At 44.8% G+C, this 22467-nt stretch overlaps 1 protein-coding gene across 2 annotated transcripts in view; it reads right to left on the bottom strand.

The window, feature by feature from the left end:
- LOC147447388 (uncharacterized) overlaps nucleotides 1-19073 on the bottom strand; it is a 50894-nt gene extending 31821 nt beyond the window's left edge. Inside the window, exons 1-3 of one of the 2 annotated variants that reach the window (XM_086523203.1) lie at nucleotides 18934-19073; nucleotides 18737-18800; nucleotides 18366-18644 (exon numbers count right to left, since the gene is read on the bottom strand). In XM_086523203.1, the coding sequence (XP_086379329.1) occupies nucleotides 18366-18644; nucleotides 18737-18790 (333 nt within the window). In that variant the 5' untranslated portion in view covers nucleotides 18791-18800; nucleotides 18934-19073. Of the gene's footprint in view, nucleotides 1-18365; nucleotides 18645-18736; nucleotides 18816-18933 lie in introns of both variants that reach the window. The other variant, XM_086523204.1, reaches the window with a different exon arrangement.
- Between the last annotated feature and the right edge of the window lie 3394 nt (nucleotides 19074-22467).

The following is a 22467-nucleotide window of genomic DNA, read 5'->3' as shown; positions in this document are numbered from 1 at the left end:
GAGAGAGAGAGAGAGAGAGAGAGAGAGAGACTAACTAGGAGCCTCCAACTCAGTGTCGGGAAAAATCATTTTTCCAAGCATACAAATTTTCTTTCCTTCATTTTGCAAAAGAGGAAATTTTAGAAAATTAAGGGTATTTTTTGGGTTTTTACACTATTTTTCTCTATTTTGAGACGGAATTTCTCCTTTCCCCCCTGCTCTCAATCAGCATTTTTGAAATTGGAAACGGCACAATATTATGTTGAGACACAATTTTCCCGAACACTGCTCCAACTACTCACAGCTTCAAAATCCTCCAACTGGAGCGCAGCCTCATTAAAGTCCTCGAGAGCGCAGCCTCAACAATTGGAGAGATTGCAAAGGCTGCGAGGCACGCGGGTGTCAGGTCATTAATAACACTGTAGAGAGAGAGAGAGAGAAAGAGAGGAACTCTTGATAGACACACACACAATAGGGAGAGTGACAGAGAGATCATGCTAAGCACTCAAAAGCGGATCTCAGTTATCGAAAAGGAAAGGAGATTAGAAAATCTTGAACAATCCGACCAAAATAGATAAATTAGAAATTTTTGACATTTGACGGGTATTTTGGGAATTTCCACAAATTTCGATTGCCTCCTTGGCCACGTGGCGCAAGGAGCTTCGTCCGATGTTGTACTCTATAACCCCGGTGTTCACAGGTAGACAGAGAGAGGGAGAGACGTGTTGAGACCGTCGTGAGAAAAAGAGAGCCACAGAGAGAGAGAGAGGCGGCTCAGGGGCCAAGGCCTAGAAAAATACATTTCCCAGTCGAGCTCAGAGCCCTTCGAGTAACAGCAATCGGAGGCTGTCGAGCAGCAATACAAGCATCATGACCAAGCGATGGCAATGCTATAGCAAGCCCTACAAGCAGAGTAGATCTAGCGAGCTTGGAAAAAAGTTTTTTTGAGCACTGACGTGATGTATTTAGTCAAGTCCTTGAGAGAGATAGAGAGAGAGAGAATGCATCGTCATTTTGAGAGAGAGAGAGAGAGAGAGAGAGAGAGAGAGAGAGAGAATAGAGAGCCCTTTTTAATGAGAAATTCTTGACGCCATAGGAACTATCCAAAGAGACCTCAAATATCTATCCAAAAAGTGTTGAGCTCTAGACCTGTTCTTCAAGTGGGAATTGAGAGAAAGAGAGAAAGACACACACACACACACACACAGACTAGAGATCCCTTGAGAGAGATCTATCCACGCGTCGACAGCTCCTCTGTCGGACGAGTGAGCTATGCAACCCGACGACACAAGGACGAGAGAGAGAGAGAGAGAGAGAGAGAGAGAGAGAGAGAGAGAGAGAGAGAGAGAGAGAAATGAAATGAAATGATATATTAACGTCTTTAAAAGGCCAAAGTGACCTATGAGACAAAAGAGTTTACAAATTGTGAATCTGATACAATGTCTGTGTAAAAGACTAAAAAACTGAAAATGACTAAGCTAAAGTGAAATGGAACGAAATGAAATGGGATGAAATGAAAGGCTGAGATGTTGGAATCGAGATCCTATCCTACGATATCCAACATAGGTCGAAGCTCATCAATGTCCTGAGTACTCTAATTGGGCATCTCCCATGTCATGCCAAAACAATCCGGACCCTCTGATGCAGCTTCCACCGATGTCTCGATGACCCTCACAGTCAGTCGTAGGCATTTGGATCTCCCAAGCTCAGTGGCACTGTGAGTCAGTGTATCTATAGTACAAGTGGACTCTGAAGTCTGTTGTGATGCCTGCTCATCTGAATGCCGCGTATGTAGTCCGAGGAAATCAGTGATCTCCGTCTGTGAGTGTCTCCTATTGTCTGGTCTCCTCAAGAGGCTCTCCCTATGTCTACGCAGCTCCAATAAACATAGCCCAAGGCATGTCTGATCTCATAACTTTGGCCAGTGGTCCGAAACCCTCTCTGAATAGGCAGTGGAAGCCAGGGGTTTGAGGGTAAGAGAGGCCATGCCACCGCCGAAGGCGGCGCCGTTTTACTAGTTAACTCTAAAGAGGCAAACTAGACACATGGCGGCTCTGCAGCGATTTGCGATAAGCATCAACACGAGGGGGCACCCAAATTGAGAGAGGAGAATGATTTGCAAATCACTGTGACTTCCAGTGTGTGGGTGATTAGTGGGTGCAGGTGATCATAGCTTTATTGGAAAGTTTGCCTTCTCCCTTGTCTCATGTAACGCAATGACTTGCTCTCACGTATCTCTCTCTCCCCTTTGGCACATACTCCGTTGACCATGTACAGTTCTGACGTTTTATGCGCGTTTGCCAAGGCAAGAGCCTTCTGAAAAGGAATCGGATTAGCTAATTGCTAATCCCCCACAGGTACGCAAAGTCATTTCACGAAGGATTGAGAAAACGGAGAGTTTTGTCACGTGAAAACTTGTCCATTTCAAAGGGGAACTGTTCCATTGCGTGCGGGAGCACCTGAGACACGCGTAGGAGCACTCGCTCCGCCCAAAACGATCCAAAACAGAGAATTACAGCCTGCTGTGTTTTTCTGCAGGTTTAGGGTGTCGCACATAAACTGCAGGGAATCGCCAAGGGAGCCTCAGAAAGGCCTTGGGCTGTGTGTACAAGGCTGTAGGCACCTAGCAGTGGCAAAACAGAATTTAAAGCACGCTGAAATTGACCTGCAGCTCATGTAAAGCTTCCAGAATTTGGGGAAAAGCGCCCTAGGCGTGTACTTTTGACCTACAGGGACTTTGCGCCGTTATGCTAGCGAAATTGGGTCAAAAGCCTGCGATTACAGCCATGGACAGGTCCGGACAGCTTGGTGGGAGTTAGATGAAAGTGATCGGATCGTTTCTTTGCTTTAGAATGAAGAGGACCAAAGGCGTCACTTGACCATTGTGTTCGAAGAGCCGCACAGTCACAAGTTACTTGTCAATCCTAAGAAAAGTGAATTCTTCTTGGAAGAGATCCAATTTCTTGGCCACATAGTATCAAAGGATGGTGTCGAAATGGATCCCGCAAAGGTTGCAGCTATTAAGACATGGCCAGACTTGAAGACTGTGCACGATGTCCGAAGCCTCTTGGGATTGTCCTCATACGATAGAAGGTTTATCAAAAATTTTGCAGAGATAGCTTCACCTCTTCACACTTTGCAAAAGAAAGAGGTCACTTTCAAATGGACCCAAAAGAGAGATTTCAGCTTTCAGTCTCTAAAAGAAAAAGTTGACTTCAGATCCGTGATTGTTTTACCAGACCTCAAGAAGTCATTTGTGGTCTAGTGTGACGCGTGTGGCAACAGCATTGAAGCAGTGCTAATGCAAGATAGTCGAGTAGTAGCTTATGAGAGCAAAATCTTGCAAGGGCCAGAAAAGACTATGCAAATCTATGAGAAAGAGTTATTGGCTGTCATTCATGCGCTCTCTAGCTAAAAGCACTACCTGTTAGGTGCTGATTTTGTTGTCCAGACACATCATCAGACCTTGCGACACTTCTTGACACAGTCAAAGCTATCCGAAAAGCATATGCAATGGGCAAACATTCTTTCTATGTTCCACTTCCAGATTATGCATGTGGAAGGTAAGAAGAATGTGGTGGCTGATAAGTTATCAAGGAAGCCACAAATTTCAGCTGTGTCAATTCCTTATCAACATGAGCTTGATGACATGAAGGAACAGTATGCTACTGATGAAGATTTTGCAAGGATTTTTGAAAAGTTGAAAGGACAACGTCATGAGCACTACCTCCTCAAAGCCGCTTTTATGATGATGCATGGCAAACTTTGTGTCATTAGGCCATTGCGACATAAGGTCATGGTAGAAAGTCATGTCCCGCAATATGCCCCTAGGGCATTGTGGTATTGATGCGACAGTTAAAGCGGTAGAGACATTCTTTTATTGGACTACTTTGAGGACAGATGTGGATGCTTTGTGCGAGCATGCATAATTTGCCAAAAGGTCAAGTTTGACAGGCAAAAGACATCAGGGTTATTACAGCCACTGCCGATTCCGGATAAGCCATGGGAAAGCATTGCTATGGATTTTATCCGACAGGGATGATGGTATATGGACCATTAATTGCAAGATCAGCAAGCAGGCCCATTTTATTCCTGTCAAGAAGAAGATAAAATCAGACCAGACGACACGGTTATTCATGTATAATGTGTTTAAGTACCATGGTATGCCACAATCGTTTGTCAATGATCGTGATCCTTGCATGACGAGTTTGTTTTGGAGAGGATTATTTGAGAACATGGGCACTACGCTCAAGTTCTCGTCTTCGTTTCATCCACAAACTGATGGACAGTCAGAAGAGGCTAATTCTATTGTCTTGAATATACCGAAATGTTATGTGTCAAATAATAAGGGCAAGTGGGAACAGTATTTGCCTATGCTTGAGCATGCGTACAACAATATGGTGCATTCGTCCACAGGCAAGGCACCTTTTGAGATTGTTGAAGATGGCAGGAAGGTTCCCCCCATTTTGCATATAAAGGACAAGATCTTTGAGGCAGATCGATATGTTGAGAACATGGATGAAATGTATAAGAAGATTAAGCTTGCCTTGGAGAAGACTCAGGCAAAGCAGAAAAGGGTTGCCGATCGTCATCGTCGTGAATTACTGTTTTCACCTGGTGATTGGGTACTTTTAACGGTTTGAAAAGGCAAGGTTAAAGAAGATGAAGGGCAAGGAAAGGCTGTTTCCAAAGCTCGGCATACGTTACTTTCACAAAACGGGAGCGTACAGGAGCACTTAGAAATCTGAAAAATAAAATACTTTGCAAATGTGCGAGAAGGGAGAAGATCGACACAGTATTGGGGACCAGAAGATGGGCTGGTCCCCCCCCGTCAAGAGTATTCTTTATTCAAGGAGAATTCGTATACAAGCACAAGAACCCGAGGAAACCCCTCCGTTCTGTAATCTTAGACCCGAAGGTCGTTCTTTTCCGTAAAGGGCTTAGGCACAAGGCCGTAATTTCCCGTAAGGGACTTAGGCGCGAAGCCGTACTTTCCCGTAAAGGACTTAGGCGTGAAGCCATACTTCCCGTGAGACTTTCCCGTAAGAAGGGAGATTCTTGCAAAACAAACCACACAAAGCAACAACTCGCAATGCGTATCGACAAATTATACCTATCGCTCCTTGCTCAGAAAAGCGACCTCCGTACTCAGTCGTCACACGAACACTTGCAGATTTCCGTCGTGGGCACTTGCTCCAGAATCCTCAATGCTGGGACTTCTGCTTCTCCTTGAGTTCTTGCAAACTGTAACGCTTGCTGCCTTTTTATAGGCCCGTGCACCCGGCAAAAATAGGGCACAAAAGCAGAAGCTCTAGCGCTTCTAGAGAGAGGAGAGAGAGAGCTCGCTGTTTTCAGCCCATCCGTACAGCTTGCGTAGGTTTTTTACCTAAGATTTTGGGGATGCTTTATTTTATTAATAAAAGGGACCAGCCACTTAAAAGTGGCCGGCCACTTTATAAAATAAAGTGTGAACTTGTTCAAACTTTAAAAACTCACTCAGTTAGTGAAAACAATGCTACACGAACACATTCCAGGCGTCCCCGGGTGCAGAACACGGCACAGATGCAATGCAGACATAGATTCCTCACAGGAAAGCATCTGCCCTCCCATGAATGTTCCTGCTTTTCGTAAAAAGCTTCTTTGAACCCATCTTTATTCTTGTGCTTGCATTCTTATGCGTATTTTCTTACTCAGTTCGGATTTCCTCCTCAGCCTACGGAATGCCCCCTTTCTGATGCACCCGTCACCCATCATGTGACGCATCAGGGGCATTCGTAACCCGGCCCTTTCCATCGAACTTACGAAAACTCCTTCGCGATGTTTACCGTCACCCATCAAATGACACATCAGAGTTGTCCGTTCTTGATGGCATTTCCTGTAGCTACAATCTTTTAACAGTTCTTAGTGTACACAACAAAATATCCTTGAAAAAGAAATTAATCATTTAAAAATAAGAAAATAGTCCAATTAGCAACATCCCTCTGGCTTCTAAACACTTGACCTCAACTGTAGTGCTTGGACATATACCTCCAGTATCTCAGGATAAGCTGCTAATTCCTCCTGCGTCATCCACTGAGCATCTAGATTCAAATAGTTCTTAAACTTAACCAAATACTTCCGTGTTATTTTTCCGGACTTGAGGGGCTGCTCCTAATGACTTACTATCTGCTCCGATTGGAGTATTTCTTTTGTTTCCTCAACCTCAGGAGGTTCCTCAGCACTAGGCTGACTCGGAGGCGGTCCCACATACGGCCGGAGCAAATTGACATGGAAAGCATTATGGATCCTCCAATTAGGCGGTAGCTCTAATCGGAATGTGACATCATTCACTTGCTTAGTGATCTTAAACGGCCCATAATAACGGGTAGAAAGTTTTACCACCTTCCCCTTATGAGACGCTTGTTTCTTAAGTCTTGCCTTCTCAAACTTGAGTAAGACTAACTGTCCGACTGTTAAGTCTAGATTCCTCATGTGCTTGTCTACAACTTTCTTATGCTTTTCCTGAGAGCGTAGAATAGCTCTCCTAACTTGCCCGTAGGCTGTGTCCAAATCCCGGACAAATTCATCTGCTGCAAAGATCTTATCCTTAGTTAAAAGGATCGATGGAAGCAAAGGCTTACCATAGAGAATCTCAAAAGGTGCTTTCCCCGTCGATGAGTGTATGGTATTGTTATACGCATACTCGACAAGAGGCAAATATTTCTCCCAATCAAATTGCCGGTCTGACACATAAGATTTTAACATATCCAATACTGTGGAATTGGCTATCTCACTTTGCCCGTCCGTTTGAGGATGGTAGGCAGATGAAAAATTCAACTTCGTACCAAGATTATCCACCAAGGCACGCCAAAAATTTCCTGTCATGCGAGGATCTCGATCACTCACAATAGACTTAGGCATTCCATGATGTTTAAAGATCTGTGCCAGAAAGACCCTAGCCATATGATCTGCTTTGATCGTTTTCTTGACTAGTATAGAGTGTGCTTGCTTGCTAAACCTATCCACAATGGTCCAGATCGCGTCATTTCCAGTCTGAGTTCTAGGGAGGTCCATGATGAAGTCCATGGCAATACTTTCCCAAGGTTCATTAGGCACAGGCAATGGTTGTAGCAACCCAGGCGTCTTATGCCGATCATACTTCACTTTTTGGCAAACCAAGCATTCCCTGACATACTTATCAATGTCTGCTTTAAGGTTAGGCCAAAAGAAATATCTTTCCATTGCTAAGGTCGTAGGGAGAATACCCCAATGACCCGCATAAGGCGAAGCGTGTGCTTCATCCATGATCTTCTTTCTTAATGGTTCCGCCACACATATGGCCTGATGGTGGTAGAGATAACCGTCCCGAATGGAATAGGAAAACTCATTCTCTCCACGATGTAGCTTTTCCCAAACGGTGGAGAAGTCTGGGTCATTTGGATACGACTCCGGTAGTGCTTCTAATTCTTGGTGATACACCGAATTGATAGCGTTCACCCTTGGCCGCCTAGACAATGCGTCGGCAACCACATTCTTACTCCCAGCCGTGTGAAGGATCTGGAAGTGAAACATAGACAAAAAGTTTGCCATCTCATCTGCTTCTCAAATAGTTTCCTTTGCGTAAGAAAATACCGCAAACTCTGGTGATCAGTCTTGATCACAAAATCCGCTCCTAGAAGATAGTGCTTCCAGTTGGATAAGGCGTGAATCACAGCCGTGAGTTCCTTTTCGTAGATTGATGCATGCAACTCTGCATCCTTAAGCCGTCTGCTTTCGTAGGCCACTGCATGGCCTTCTTGGTTTAACATTGCTCCAATGCAATCACCTGAAGCATCGCAGTGAACCTCAAATGGTTTCCTTAAGTCGGGTACTATCAAAATAGGTCCATGGCTTAGCAAGTACTTGAGCCGATCAAAAGCTCCTTGTTGTCTCGATCCCCATCTGAAAGGAATCTTCTTCTTCGTCAAGTCATGAAGTGGTCCTGCTACATGGGCAAATCCTCGGATAAACCTTCGATAATACGAACATAATCCCAGGAAGCTACGTACATCATGTACCGTAGTGGGAATAGGCCAAACTTCTACCACTCGGATCTTGGCAGGATCCATACTCACTTGATTGTGAGAGACTATATGGCCGAGATAGTGTATCTCTGAGAGAAAGAACTCGCTCTTCTTTGCATTCACATGCAACTCATGCTTTCGCAATTCTTGAAACACTAGGTCCAAGTGCTTCCGATGTTCATCTTTTGACTTGGAGAAGATGAGTATGTCGTCAAAGAATACTCCTGTAAAAGCTCGATACGGGCTGAAAATGCGGTCCATCATGCGATTGAACGTTGCAGGAGCATTGGTCAAGCCGAAAGGCATTACCAAAAATTCATATAATCCAAAGGTTGTGCGGAAAGCAGTCTTATGGACATCCTCAGGGGCGATCCGTATCTGATGATACCCACTCTTTAAGTCTATGCAACTAAAGACACTTGCACCCTGCAACTTATCAAGTATATCATCAATCCGGGGGATCGGAAAGCGATTCTTGACCGTGATCTTGTTTAAAGACCTATAGTCTATGCACATTCGAAACGTGCCATCTTTCTTCTGCACCAGTAGAACTGGAGAGCAGTAGGGTGAAGCACTTGGCCGTACTAACCCTTTCTCTAGAAGCTCGTTGACTTGCTTCAAAATTTCCTCTTGCTGAGTAAGAGTCACCCGATAAGGGGGTTGATTGGGAGACGAGCTACCCGGTATGAGATCTATGCGATGATCTTCCCGACGTACCGGAGGTAGTTCATCAGGGAGTGTTTCGTGAAACAATCTTTGTACTTTTCAATAAATTGAAAACGCTTAATTTCCAGACTAGAGAGTGAATCCCCACTAGTTTTATCCTTCTCACGTACAAAAATCAAGTAAGCAGAAACACACTTCTTCATTTCTTTCTTAATGGAGATATGACTTACAATTGGGAACTGCCAATCTCCTACATCAGCATGAATCTTTATTTTCTTACCCCCATGATCAAAGGTGAGGGTCTTTTCCACATAATCAGGGACAGGTGTCATGTGGAAATGCCATGGCATACCCAAGATGATATCACATCCCTCGATGGGTGCCATCAAAAATGATTCGCGGTCCTTGTACTCACCAATCCGAAGATTGAGCTGTCCTTGCACGGGAGTTGCATTGGTTGTCAACCCCTCGAATGCCGATCCAAATGTAACCGGTGTGCCAAGCTGAGCTGGTGTGAGGCATAAACGTTCCGTAGTATCCAAGGAGATGAAGTTATCCGTGGATCCTAGATCATAAAGAATCAGTACTCACTGGTTGTTCAAAGACCCCCAGCCCTTTAGAAGCTGACGCTTTCCTTTCTCCGTTTCTGTGTTTCCTTGAACATCTGGAATAGAGTTCGAGCTTGGTGGAGCGGGTTCCTTCCTTGCTTTATCTTGCCTCGTAGGGGCGTGTTCTTGCCGTTGCTGCTTTAACGGGCAATCCGGTTTCATATGTCCTTTCTCGCCACAGTAGAAGCATCTTCCTTCCTCTTTGAAGGTTTGAAGTTGAGTAGGAGAGAGATACTTAGTTCGCTTGCCATTGCCCTCTGGCTTCTTAGAATGATCATGGTCCCTAGATGGAGAACGTTTTCTTCCTTGGCCCCCTTGGTCATCGTAGACCCCTCTTTGTCTCGCACGGTAAGTGCTATGCTCCATTTTTCTGGGCGTCCCAATTGAGTGCAAATCCTCAGCAATGATTGCTTACTCCATCATCCTCTGAAGAGTGTCATGCGGATACACTTTCATACTCTTTCGAAGCAGCGGTTGGAGACCCGCTTCGAACTTTCGTTTCTTTTCCTCGTCGGCAATCTTCATGAAGGGAGTGACCTTCAGAAGAACCGACCAATACTTGTCCACATAGGTCGTTACTCTCTCATGTTCCTTCTAGGCGAGCCAGTCCCATTCCTTCCGTATGTCCTGCTCGAAGTCAGGCGGAAGAAGCTGTTCATAAAATTCAGATTTGAATCTCTCCCAAGTTCTAGCCTGAGAACCTTCCAAAATCTTGGCTAACCACCAATTACTTGCCGTTTCCTTGAGGTGCATCCCCACATGGCGCAATTTGGATCTTTCTGTGTAGTGCCCATTGGTAAAGGCGACTTCAAACTGTCTGATGAAGGACAGTGCTTTGGAGATATCTCTCCGTCCGTTGTAGGTTTCGAACTTGATGTCCTTGTCAACTGATTTGAAGACTCTCATGCGATGTTGAGACTTACGACCATGCTTCTTGAATCGAGGCTTATCTTTAGGTTGATGTAGGGTAGTAGTAGTAGCGGCTTCCTTCTTCTGGCGAGACGATTAAGAAGTAGAAGTATAATCAGGAGAGTAAGATGGAGATGAGATAGAGATGTCCTTGCTCTCGTCTAGCAAAGAGCGCTTTTTTTCTTGGCCTTTCCTTGGAGTAGGCCGTTCATTCCGATCCGAAGGTCCTTTGTGCACCTCGGCACGTTCTTCTTCTCTTTCTTCCTGTGGTCTCACGCCAACAGTGTGGTCTGGATGCCCGGCTGCATCGGTTCCATTCGTTCTCTTCATTCCGCCCAAGAGCTTTTGGACATCTGGCAATAGTAAGACTTGTTGCAAATCCGCAAGCTGAGCTCGCACTTGTTGAAGCTCCTCTTCAACACTTCTCCCTTGGCTCGACATGGTTCTTCCCGGAATCGTCCTTCTTTGCAAAGAAAGAGAGGAGTCCGAGCTCTGATACCACTGTCACAAAACGGGAGCGTACACGAGCACTTAGAAATCTGAAAATTAAAATACTTTCCAAATGTGAGAGAAGGGAGAAGATCGACACAGTATTGGGGACCAGAAGATGGGCTGGTCCCCCCCCCCCCCCCCCGTCAAGAGTATTCTTTATTCAGGGAGAATTCGTATACAAGCAGAAGAACCCGAGGAAACCCCTCCGTTCTGTAATCTTAGACCCGAAGGTCGTTCTTTCCTGTAAAGGGCTTAGACACAAGGCCGTACTTTCCCGTAAGGGACTTAGGCGCGAAGCCGTACTTTCCCGTAAAGGACTTAGGCGTGAAGCCGTACTTCCCGTGAGGGACTTCCCCGTAAGAAGGGAGATTCCTGCAAAACAAACCACACAAAGCAACAACTCGCAATGCGTATCGACAAATTATACATGTCGCTCCTTGCTCGGAAAAGCGACCTCCGTACTCAGTCGTCACACGAACACTTGCAAATTTCCGTCGTCAACACTTGCATCCTCAGCGCTGGGATTTCTGCTGCTCCTTGAGTTCTTGCAAAACTGTAACGCTTGCTGCCTTTTTATAGGCCCGTGCACCCGGCGGAAAAAGGACACAAAAGCAAAAGCTCTAGCGCTTCTAGAGAGAGGAGAGAGAGATCGTTGTTTCTGGCGCTTCTAGAGAGAGGAGAGAGAGAGAGAGAGAGAGAGAGAGATGTTTTCAGCCCATCCGTACAGCTTGCGTAGGTTTTTTACGTAAGATTTTGGGGATGCTTTATTTTATTAATAAAAGGGACCGATCACTTAAAAGTGGTTGGCCACTTTATAAAATAAAGTGTGAACTTGTTTAAACTTTAAAAACTCACTCAGTTAGTGAAAACAATGCTACACGAACACATTCCAGGCGTCCTCGGGTGCAGAACACGGCACAAATGCAATGCTGACATAGATTCCTCGCGGGAAAGCATCTGCCCTCCCGCGAATGTTCCTGCTTTTCGTAAAAAGCTTCTTTGAACCCATCTTTATTCTTGTGCTTGCGTTCTTACGCGTATTTTCTTACTCAGTTCGGATTTCCTCCTCAGCCTACAGAATGCCCCCTTTCTTGCACTCGTCACCCATCATGTGACGCATCAGGGGCATTTGTAACCCGGCCCTTTCCACCGAACTTATGGAAACTCCTTCACGATGTTTACCGTCACCCATCAAATGACACATCACAGTTGTCCGTTCTTGATGGCATTTCCTGTAGCTACAATCTTTTAGCAGTTCTTAGTGTACACAACAAAATATCCTAGAAAAAGAAATTAATCATTTAAAAATAAGAAAATAGTCCAATTAGCAACAGTTACTATGGTCCTTTTCAAGTGCTTGGTAAGATTAGCGATGTTGCTTATAGGCTGAAATTGCCTGACTGCCACAGGAAGATCAGACAGAAATCGATGAACTTGATGAGATCTTGGTATCTAAGCAGATTTTGGCACAACAGAGAGCATCGCGCAGGAGATTGTACCGTAAGTTCAGTAGGAAAGGACTAGGTGTGATGGGTATTCTTGATGCGTCACAAGGTGGGTGACGGGTGCATCGAAAAGGGAATATCCATAGTCAGAAGGAAATTCCAAACTGTGTTAGAATTGTGCACAAGGATGAGCAAGCACTTGAATGAAGATGGGTTCAGAGGAAACTATGAAAAAAGAGTTGCTTTCTAAAAAAGCAGGTTGCTTTTTGGGAAAGCAGATGCTTTCCCGCGAGGAAGTCTATGTCTGCATCGCATCTGCACATGTGGTTGCATCCAAGGACGCCTAGGAAGTGTTATGGAAGCATTGCTTTCAGCTTATAAGGTTTTACTGAGTTTTTTAAAAAAAGAGGTCGGCCACCCACTTGATAAGTGGGCAGCAACGATATAAATAAAATAGCAGTAAAGCTGGGCACCCCCTTTTGGCCAAAAAAAGCCAGCGATTTCTCCCCCTTCGCTCTCTACAATTGGCGCAATCTCTCTCTTCTCTGCCTGCGCCACCCCTTGCCTGATATTGTTGAAGGAAACCATTCAGCCATTCCTGCTGTTGTCACAAAGTGATGACGTGGCGGACATCAAAAACCCTAATTTCTGCCAAAAAACCCTAAAATTTCTACAAACCCTAATTTTTGCCAAAAATCCTAATTTCTGAAAATCGCGGAGGCTAAAATATATATTTTTATATTTATATTTTTTTTTTTTAATGATGAGCGATGCGAATCTTGCTTTTTCTCCACGCAATGAGAAAGAGAGAGAATGCTTTTGCTTTCAAGTTTTGACTCTATGAGAGAGAGAGAGCAGTTGCTTTTGATTTGAAGCTTTTGGGGCTTTGCTTTTGAGCATCCCTTGTAACCTTTAAATTAGTGGTGAGGGCCTCACTTCTCAGAGCATCTCGACGCAGAGTCTGAGAGTGAATCCCAAGCCACTCTCTTGTACTTTGAATTGATTAATACAAAAAGAAATACCGAAAGGGGCGCCAATCTTTGGGGCCAATATCTCTAGGCACGGAACTCCGGGCCAGTGCAAATCTATTGTGATCTGTGACTTGTTTTGCACTGGCCCGGCAAAGTTCCGTGCCTAGAGATATTGGCCCCAAAGACTGGCGCCCCTTTCGGTATTTCTTTTTATATTAATCAAATCAAAGTACAAGAGAGTGGCTAGGGTTTCACTCTCAGACTCTGCGTCCAGATGCTCTGAGAAGTGAAGCCCTCACCACTTATTTAAAGGTTACAAGGGATGCCCAAAAGCACAGCCCCAAAAGCTTCAAAATCAAAAGCCCTGAAAGCAAAAGCTCTTTTCCCTCTCTCACAGAGAGTTTCTGAAAGCAAAAGCAAATTCTCTCTCTCTCTCTCTCTCTCTCTCTCTCTCTCTCTCTCTCTCTCTCTCTCTCTCTCTCTCTCTCTCTCTCTCTCAATGAGAGCAATAAAAAGCAATTATGCTTTTCTGGCCAAAAGCTAAGATTTGCGTCGCTCAAAAATATCCCCCCCCAAAAAAAAAAAAAAAAAAAAAAACTGCCAAAAAACCTAAAATTCCCGCAAACCCTAATTTCTGCCAAAAACCCTAATTTCCGAAAATCGCGGAGGCTAAAAAAATATATATATGATGAGCGACGCGAATCTTGCTTTTTCTCTATACAATGAGAAAGAGAGAGAGAATGCTTTTGCTTTTAAGTTTTGACTCTGTGAGAGAGAGAGAGCAGTTGCTTTTGATTTGAAGCTTTTGGGGCTCTGCTTTGAGCATCCCTTGTAACCTTTACATTAGTGGAGAGGGCCTCACTTCTCAGAGCATCTAGACGCAAAGTTTGAGAGTGAATCCCAAGCCACTCTCTTGTACTTTGAATTGATTAATACAAAAAGAAATACCGAAAGGGGCGCCAGTCTTTGGGGCCAATATCTCTAGGCACGGAACTCCACCGGGCCAGTGCAAATCTATTGTGATCTGCGAATTGTTTGAAGTGGTTATTTGGTGCTGTCGCGATTGATTCTTGACTTGGAGTGTCCAAGTCTGTTACAGCTGTCCCAACAGCTTATAAAAGCCATACCAACACCCCCTCTGAAGGGATGTGCCAACGCTAGAGAGTAGAGCTCTGTCGCGAAGAAGACAACAGAAACAGCCAGCGCTAGGTGAAAGGAGGTGCTGCTGCAAATTTCAATGGTGAAGATGATGCCGCCGGCGAGTCCCATGGCTGCCCCGAGTGTACCAAATGACACCAAGACCCAGTGCGCAAGTTCCATAGCAAAGAAGTGCTTACAGAGAGAGTTTCCATCATGGCAAGTTGTTGTTATTCTCTGCTTTCGGCCCATAAACAACGAGGACGGGGCTGATTTACGAAAAGGAACCCAAGAACACACCTCTGAAGTGGGCAGGATTGGAAGGACACGTTTCTCTATGCAGAGATCTCTTCCGGGGAATTGCTTTTCGAGAACCAAGTTGCAATTCGAGCGTTGAGTTCGTAAAGGTAATGATTTTCATGTTATGATCTCTAAGTATTTGATTGCAGGTGTACTTCATCTTCGTGAGGGAGTAGGAACAGAGGAAGGCACGAGCCTCTGAAGGAGAAAAGCGCTCTAAGGAACTAGAGCCAGATCAGCCCAAGGGTTTCATACTTGAGATTGGGAAGTAGATTCACAAATCTGAGAGTGATAAGACTCTCGAGTTGGGATCAGGAACTTGAGGCAAGACTTCGTGTCCGAGAAAGCAGAGTTGTTCTGCAAGAAGAGAACTCTGGGAACGGAGTCGGGAAAGAGTTGAAGAGATACCATACCCTAAGTCTGGAGGTGAGATCTAGACGCGAGAACCTTGGTTCTCGAGGATTTGGAATAAGGAACAAAAACTCCTTGGAATAAGGTTCTGCCCTAGGAATCGGAAGCTAAGGCTTCCACAAACCATCAAATCTTATCCTAGAACAAACGTGGTAATACGTTCGTTCAAGTGCTTGTATAGACTTCTCCTCAGTAATAAAGATACTATTACGGAGGGGGACCAGCCCATCTTCTAGTCCCCAGTACTATGTCAATCTTCTCATTCTCTCTCTCTCACTCTCTCTCTATCTCTCAATATCCTCTGGCTTCGGTATTAAGTAATAAATTCTATTTATCCAAGTTCCAAGTATATTTATATTGTTATGCGCTCCCGTTTGTGATAATTCCGCTCTCGTGCATCTCTCTCCCCCTTTGAATACAGAAACGTGATGCCCCACTCGAGGGCTTTTCATCTGTATGTACAGTTGTGTGGGTGCATGCGCGATTGCTGAGGCAAGAGCCTCTTGCACACGTACTCGATTAGCTAGTTGCTAATCCCCCCACCGGTACAAGTGAATTCGGAGAGATTTCACGCGAGAAATCTCGTCCGATTCAAAGGGCAAGTAGCCCTACACTTGAGGGAGCTTGAGGCCTTGCTACAGATGCGACTAGCACACGAAACGGAGCCCAAAACAGGGAATACAGCCTGCTGAGTAAATTTGCAGGTTTAGGGTTTTGGCCCTAATCAATCCCTAATACCCCCAGGAGGTCCGGGGAAGCGTGGGGATCGTTGTACATGCGATCTGGTGCATTTTCAAGGCAGAAAACAGCGAATTCAACATGCTGCAGATTCTTGTCAGGTTTGGAAAAGTGCTCGTATGCGCCGGGAAAGTCATCCAATGCTTGGGAATTTTGTCTGCGAAGTTTCCTAGTATGGTTATGCTACTGAAATTGGACCAAAACATCTTTTTCAGCTCGGATTATGCGGGACAGCTTGTAGCAAAACTCAGGTTTTATTCCCTCTTTGAATACAATAAAGAAATACCGAAAGGGGCACCAATCTTTGGGGCCAACAAGTTGTCGGCGTCTGCTTGGTAGCGCTCTAGCTTCCAAGCCATGTGGTTTTTATTTGCAAAGTTTCTCTGTGTTCTAAAGTCTACAGTAAAGTTCTGGTCGGACCAGAACGGGTCTTTTTAAGCTCGGATTATGCGGGACAGCTCGTAGGAAATCTCAGGTTTTATTCCCTCTTTGAATACAATAAACAAATATTGCAAGGGGCGCCAGTCTTTGGGGCCAACAGGTTGTCGACGTCTGCTTGGTAGCGCTCTAGCTTCCAAGCCGTGTGTGTTTGAAGTGTCAACTCCCGTTACAGGTTTTTATTTGCAAAGTTTCTCTGTGTCCTAAAATCTACAGTAAAGTTTCGGGTGAAAGCCAAAGTCTACCGCCCTTCGGGCCGGTTTCAAGAATACTCTTATGGGGGGCCACCCATCTTCTGGTCCATAGTACTGTGTCGATCTTCTCACTCTTTCCATTTCTCTCTAAACCAATTGGCATTACTATTATGTCACAAACTGCTGATGCGTGAAGCCACTGAAGACCCGGTGGGTTAGGCTCGATTAGGTGCGGGCAAACCTTTAAATAGGAGTCTTTACCATAGTAACAGGGAATGGCCGTTTTCAGGTCTCCGTTCCCCGTTCCCATTCCAAGTTCCTGTTCCGAATCCCCGTTCCGTGTTTCAAACGTGAGTACCCGTAACAAGGAATGGCATTTTATTCCGCGTTCCCGTTCCTGGTAACTATGGTCTTTACCAACTTATGGGACCCTATCCGATGGGCCCTAGTAACATAAGATATTCAAATAAAGCAAGACCAACACACACACCCAAGCTCTTCAATAAAAACATGCTGACGTGGTCGTTGTACGGACGCCCGCAATTTAAGCTGATGATGGGCAGGCTATAGACTTTCGCGGATTGCGCTACCTATTGATGACGTGACAGATTGTACGGACGGTCCCGCTCAAGCTAGCTTTTGAGGACCAGATGCTTTTAAGCCTGTAGCTTTTCATGTAAACTACTTTTCAAGCCAAGGGCCTTTAAATATGTGGCAAGGGCTCACTATCTGGTATGCTTCTACAAGGTGCAAATACGTGACATCGCCGTTGTACTGTGTTCAAGCAATATAAAGATAAAGAAATACCGAAAGGGGCACCGAAGCTTGGGGCCAGTGCTCTGTTGGGGTGGAACTCCGCCACTCTGTCTCGTGTGTCGTGCATCTCTTTCAAGAAGTACTTAAAAGTAGTTTCGTCTGTTCTTTTCCGTTGGCATGTGATTCCCTCCCGTTAGAATGGTATCAAAGCTCCAATGGTAATCAAAAGCTTGCATAGCTTCCCAAAAGTTCTACCGAAAATTACAGATTGCCATGTCGCTATCTGTACGCAAATTGTGCAGCCCTAAGGACGTGAGCTTTTCGCAGGTAAAAGCTTTTGGAGGTTGCAACTTTTGGGGGAGCCTGTTTTTAGGGCCTCTTGTAAACCTATTTATGAAATGTCAAGGCCTCTGACCTAGCAAATTAGCTTGGGAGCATCGCAAGAGAGATGATCCTCCGCTATTGTACCTTTCTGAAGCAATAAAGAAAGAAGTACCGAAAGGGGTGCCAAACTTTGGGGCCAATGCATCTAGCAACGGAACTCCGCCACTTCGTGTTGACTCTCCTCCTCTCTCTCTCTCTTTTCAAGTTATGTTCTTAAAAGTACTCACGTGTGTTGCTATTGATTTCTTGCTTGGGAGTGTCCAAGCATATTACAATGCTATCAATCTACCGACAACCCGACTCCGAGAAGATGGAGAGCGCTCCAATCCTAGCGAAGGAACGCAGGGTACCAACGAAGAGTCCAAGGAGAGCAAGCCTCCTTTTGACAGAAGAAGATTGGGGCAAGTCTCCCGTGGACGATCTCGACGACATCAACTACAAGCTGACACATGTGTCAAACAAATGATCAAGTACTCCAAGGACCCGAAGAACGTAAAGTACCTAAAGAATCACTTGCTTGACGACGTTCACTCTCAATGGCGAAACGTCGTCCACTCACCTTTCAAGTCAACAGCAAAGTCGAGTGCAAAAAAGTAAAAACTGTACTTGCAAGGAAGGTTTGACGATGATCTTGAACAAAAAGTTAATTAGTTCATGAAAGAGAGTAGTAACCACAATTTTCATAGAAAATACACATGTAAGAATGTCTATATGTATGCATGTGTGTGGATACATATATAAATCCATATACATACACATATACACCTGAATGCATGTGCGTGTGTGAATACATATGTAAAGCCATATACATATACATAGATATACATGCGCATAAGTTTGTGGCCTACGCAAGAACATTACCAAGAAAACTAATTCAGAAGAAAAGGAAACTCACTTTATCATTTTTTGCATCTTCAACAATCTCCTCAAGCGATGCAAGAGAGATTTGGCTAATGCTGTTTGACAGCTCTGGGGCAGCAGTTCTTGTAACGGAGCCAATGAATCCATTGAGCTCTCTGGTCGAACTTCCGGATAACTCTACTGACTCACCACTATCAGGTGAAGCATTCTCTTGCTCATCATCGTCGTCAATGATACTACTAAGAAAGGCCAATGCTGAATTGACATCATCTCCATGCTCCAAAGCAGTAGCTTTAATTATTCTTGCGTCAATCTACCACAGAGAATGTCATTCAGAAGAAAACCCCATGAGATTCAACGAAACGAATTCTATAATTTTGAATTATGCAGTAGCTTGCAACATACCTTTGGGAATGCCTCACGAAGAAGATCAACAAGCGTGCCTACATCGCAATCCATTCAGAAAGCCCTGGAAGAAGCAAACCTTGTAAAAGAGAAAACAAATAAAAACGCGCAACGCCTGAACGGACCCAAGAAGAAAAAAGCAAGCCACGGTGCCACCCAGTTACGAAAATAACAGCAGAACATCAAAGCCAAAGTACCTGAATTCGTGTCTTTAATTTCTTAGGACAACTGCGAGCATTTCCGCGATGGTGGCCAGCTTCATGCACAGCAGAAAATCGAGAGCCTCAAGAAACCCTAGCGAGCAAAACAACATATAAGAGTGACGATGACAACCCGGGGTGCTCTCCTGATGAAGGCGAGACCTTACTTATACCGACATTGGTTTTATAAAAAAGAAATCAATAAAAAAAAGTCAAATCACGAAACTTTCAATGCCCGCCTCAAAATTTAATAATTTCCCTACTCAACTAAATCAAGTAAAATCCGTTCATCAGTTCCCCATCCTCACGACTAAGTAACGCAGGGTCTTCAATGAAACCCCAGCCATCGGATCCACGATGGGGAACTATAGGCAAGAATCACAAGATGCACAACACCATCCGATCGACGAAGGGTAAACTAGGAGAAGGGAAGGTGGATATCCAAGTTTACTTTTAAAGGTTATGTTTGCCACCAATGTCACGTGATGCGCGCGGGCGAGGTGGTTACACCATCAACCTTGCGCGGGCAAAGTGGTTACGCCATCAGCCTTGCGCGTGGGAGGTCTTGGGTTCAAAACATGTGGTCGCAAGGGCATGCCCATTTTTGTTGGGCCATCCATCCACCTCAAGACTCCCGCGGGGGCCAACAGCTGTTGATCCCGTCGCTCAAGGGTCTTAAAGAGCCCGTGTTACTTAGTGTTGTGGCTCCCCATCACTTAGTTATTAAAATGAGTATCTATGCTATTAATAAGCGGGGAGGGATTTCGGTCCCCCTCGGCCATGTGGCAGCAACAGATTCCTCGGGCCATTGTGGCCTGCAGCTCGACGTCACAGACAGCGCTCAGCGTGCTGAGAGAGAGAGAGAGAGAGAGAGAGAGAGAGAGAGAGAGAGAGAGAGAGAGGCCGTCGAAGGCGATCGGCCAACAGACTATTCCCCATAACTCTACTACCCCTAGCTCACCTACGACTCCTACGCACCTCCTCCCCTATAGCCGACTCTCCGCCTCCTCCCGACCTCCCTCGTCAAAACCTTCTACAATCTCCTCTGCAGCCTGCTTGCACACGCCCCCCCCCCCCCCCCCATAAAAGGCCCCAACAACCTCAACCTCTAATCTATGCCTACTTCTCGAATGAGACCTTCTTTGAGATGCATACACAACCCACCATTACCTGCAAGATTACGCATAGGAGAGCAAGGTGGGTGACTCGTGAAGAGGGGGGAAGAGAGAGAAAAGAGAAGAGGGTGCTCTCAAAGTGTGTGTGTGTGTGTGTGTGTGTGTGTGTGTGTGTGCGTGCATGTGATTTTTTTAGAATGGCGCCCACCTACTAGCCTCTAGGTAAGGACTGAAGGTCTCTCTCACGATGTGTCAATGTGGGCATCATATTTCAGCTATCTTGATGCTCCTCTTGAAAATAAAAGAACTTCCTTAAGCCTTTCACATGGATGCAACAATCTTTGTGCAACTCTTGGCAAAATTATCATGGTAGCTTACCATCTCAAGAAAAACATGTAGTTCCGCAAGACTCATGGGACATGACCACGTAGGAGAGCCTTGAGCCTAACTTGATCCGTACAAAGGTCTTGCTTAAAAATTACATGTCCAAGATAAGTTATTTTCCCTCCAAAAATACACTCTTGCTATCCTTGCCACAGATTTCGTCTTTGTAGTACACCTCAATAACTTTACAAAGAAGTTCTAGTTTCCTCTTTGAAAGCACTATAAATGAGGATATCATCTAAAAGATGATGACAAACTTACCATGGTGTGCATGCAAGCCATCGTATATGCCTAGCGTAAATGTAGTTGGGAGGGTTAGTCCAAATGACCCAACCAAAAACTCATAGATCTCAATGCCATATCACAGGGATGGATTTTCACCTAATCGTACACCAAGTGTGAATTGATCTTAGAAAAGTAATGGGCACATCGTACCTTGCAATTGATCAAATAGTGTAGACATGTAGTAGTGTTAGTGTGTATACGCGCTTCACCAGGGGCACTTTTCTCCCACTGGGTTTTTCCCTCTGGACATCTGGTGTGAAAGGACACCTTATCTCTTAGGGTCTCATATAAGCTTTGTAACTCTGAGTTTGTATATACTCTATTATTCTAATACAGAGAGATAGACTACAAAGATCTCGTACGCATGCTCTGTGTCTTCTCCTTCTCCATCTTCTTCCTACTATGAGTTGCTATCTTCCTTCCGTTTCCTGTTTCATCATCTTCAACAATTGGTATCAGAGCAAGGTGATTTCCAAAGCCTCTACTTGCGTTTTCGCGTCCGCACACGCAATCGCAATTTTCAGGCAATTTTCGAAAAATTTGTTCGTGGGAGCATCCTCGACGTTCCGGGAGTATTCTCGATAGGTGACCTGAAGTTTTACACCCCTTTTGAAGCCGTTCGAGCCCTCATAATTTTGTTCTGAGCAGCGTAGCAGAAGTTACTTTTCGGAGGCGTTTAGATCAAGAGGGTGTGCTTTTTGACAGATTTTCTTCAGGTAAACATTTCTTTTGGGAAGCAGCTTGTCTTAGCTTTGTGCTGAGATTTTGTGTAGATTTTTGCTTGCATTGGAGAGGAGATTTGTGAATCTCTTGGAGGTTCTTTTGCTCTCTTGTGTGCATCCACAGTATGGCTCAATCTACGGAGAAAGAGATTTTTGGTGCGTTTACATCCGAAGACAAATTGGATGGTACCAACTATTCTCTTTGGTCTTTTATGGCCAAAAATGTTTTGGTTGGTAAAGGATTGTGGGATTATGTATCTGGAGATGAAGTTCGTCCAGGTAGCATTGCACCTGCCATGCCTGGTCGTGGTGCAGTTGTTGGTGCAGGACCCTCACAAGTCACTCCAGAGCAAAAGAAATGGGATACTAAAGATGCACAAGCTATGGCTATGACTGCCTTAACCATAAAGAGAACAATCACACCACATATCAGATCTTGCAAAACTTATGAGGATGCTTGGAACACTTTGCAAGCTATGTTTGGAGGAAGAAACGCTGCCAGAATAGAGTTTTTGAAGAAACAACTTGACAAACTACAGATGGACGAAGGTGACGATATCGTCGAGCATCTTACAAAAATCAGGGATCTTAAAGAGCAATTGCTTAGCATTGATGAAGTGATTCCAGAGAAGGACTTGGTTTCCAAAACACTCAATTCACTACCACCATCTTATTTGACTTTTCAGACTTCTTTGACTCTGTCTTTGCGAGCTAATCCTGAGCCTCTTCATTTTGAAGAGTTAGTGGCTTTGCTATTGCAGAAGGATCAATCACGTAAGAACAAGTCTTTACAGGTGGATGGTATGGATCATGCTCTTGTTGTACAGAACAAAAACAAGGGTAAAGAGAGTGCTCATCACTCCAAGTCTGGTACAGGACAATCTTCAGAGAAGTCTAAAGGTGATTCCGACAAGTCCAAGAAGAAAGGTAAATGTCAACCTGGTCACTACATTAGTGAGTGTAAAAAGCGAATTGCTAAAGAAGAGAAGAAAGAGTCAAGTTTGGTTGTTTCAGCTTATGGTGAT

This window comes from Adiantum capillus-veneris, chromosome 11 (genome assembly GCF_014529385.1).
Source record: "Adiantum capillus-veneris isolate H3 chromosome 11, ASM1452938v2, whole genome shotgun sequence".
In the NCBI taxonomy this organism is placed as follows: Eukaryota; Viridiplantae; Streptophyta; class Polypodiopsida; order Polypodiales; family Pteridaceae; genus Adiantum; species Adiantum capillus-veneris.
The sequence above is the reverse complement of the archived record's forward strand: the minus strand, read 5'-3'. Positions and strand labels throughout refer to the sequence as shown.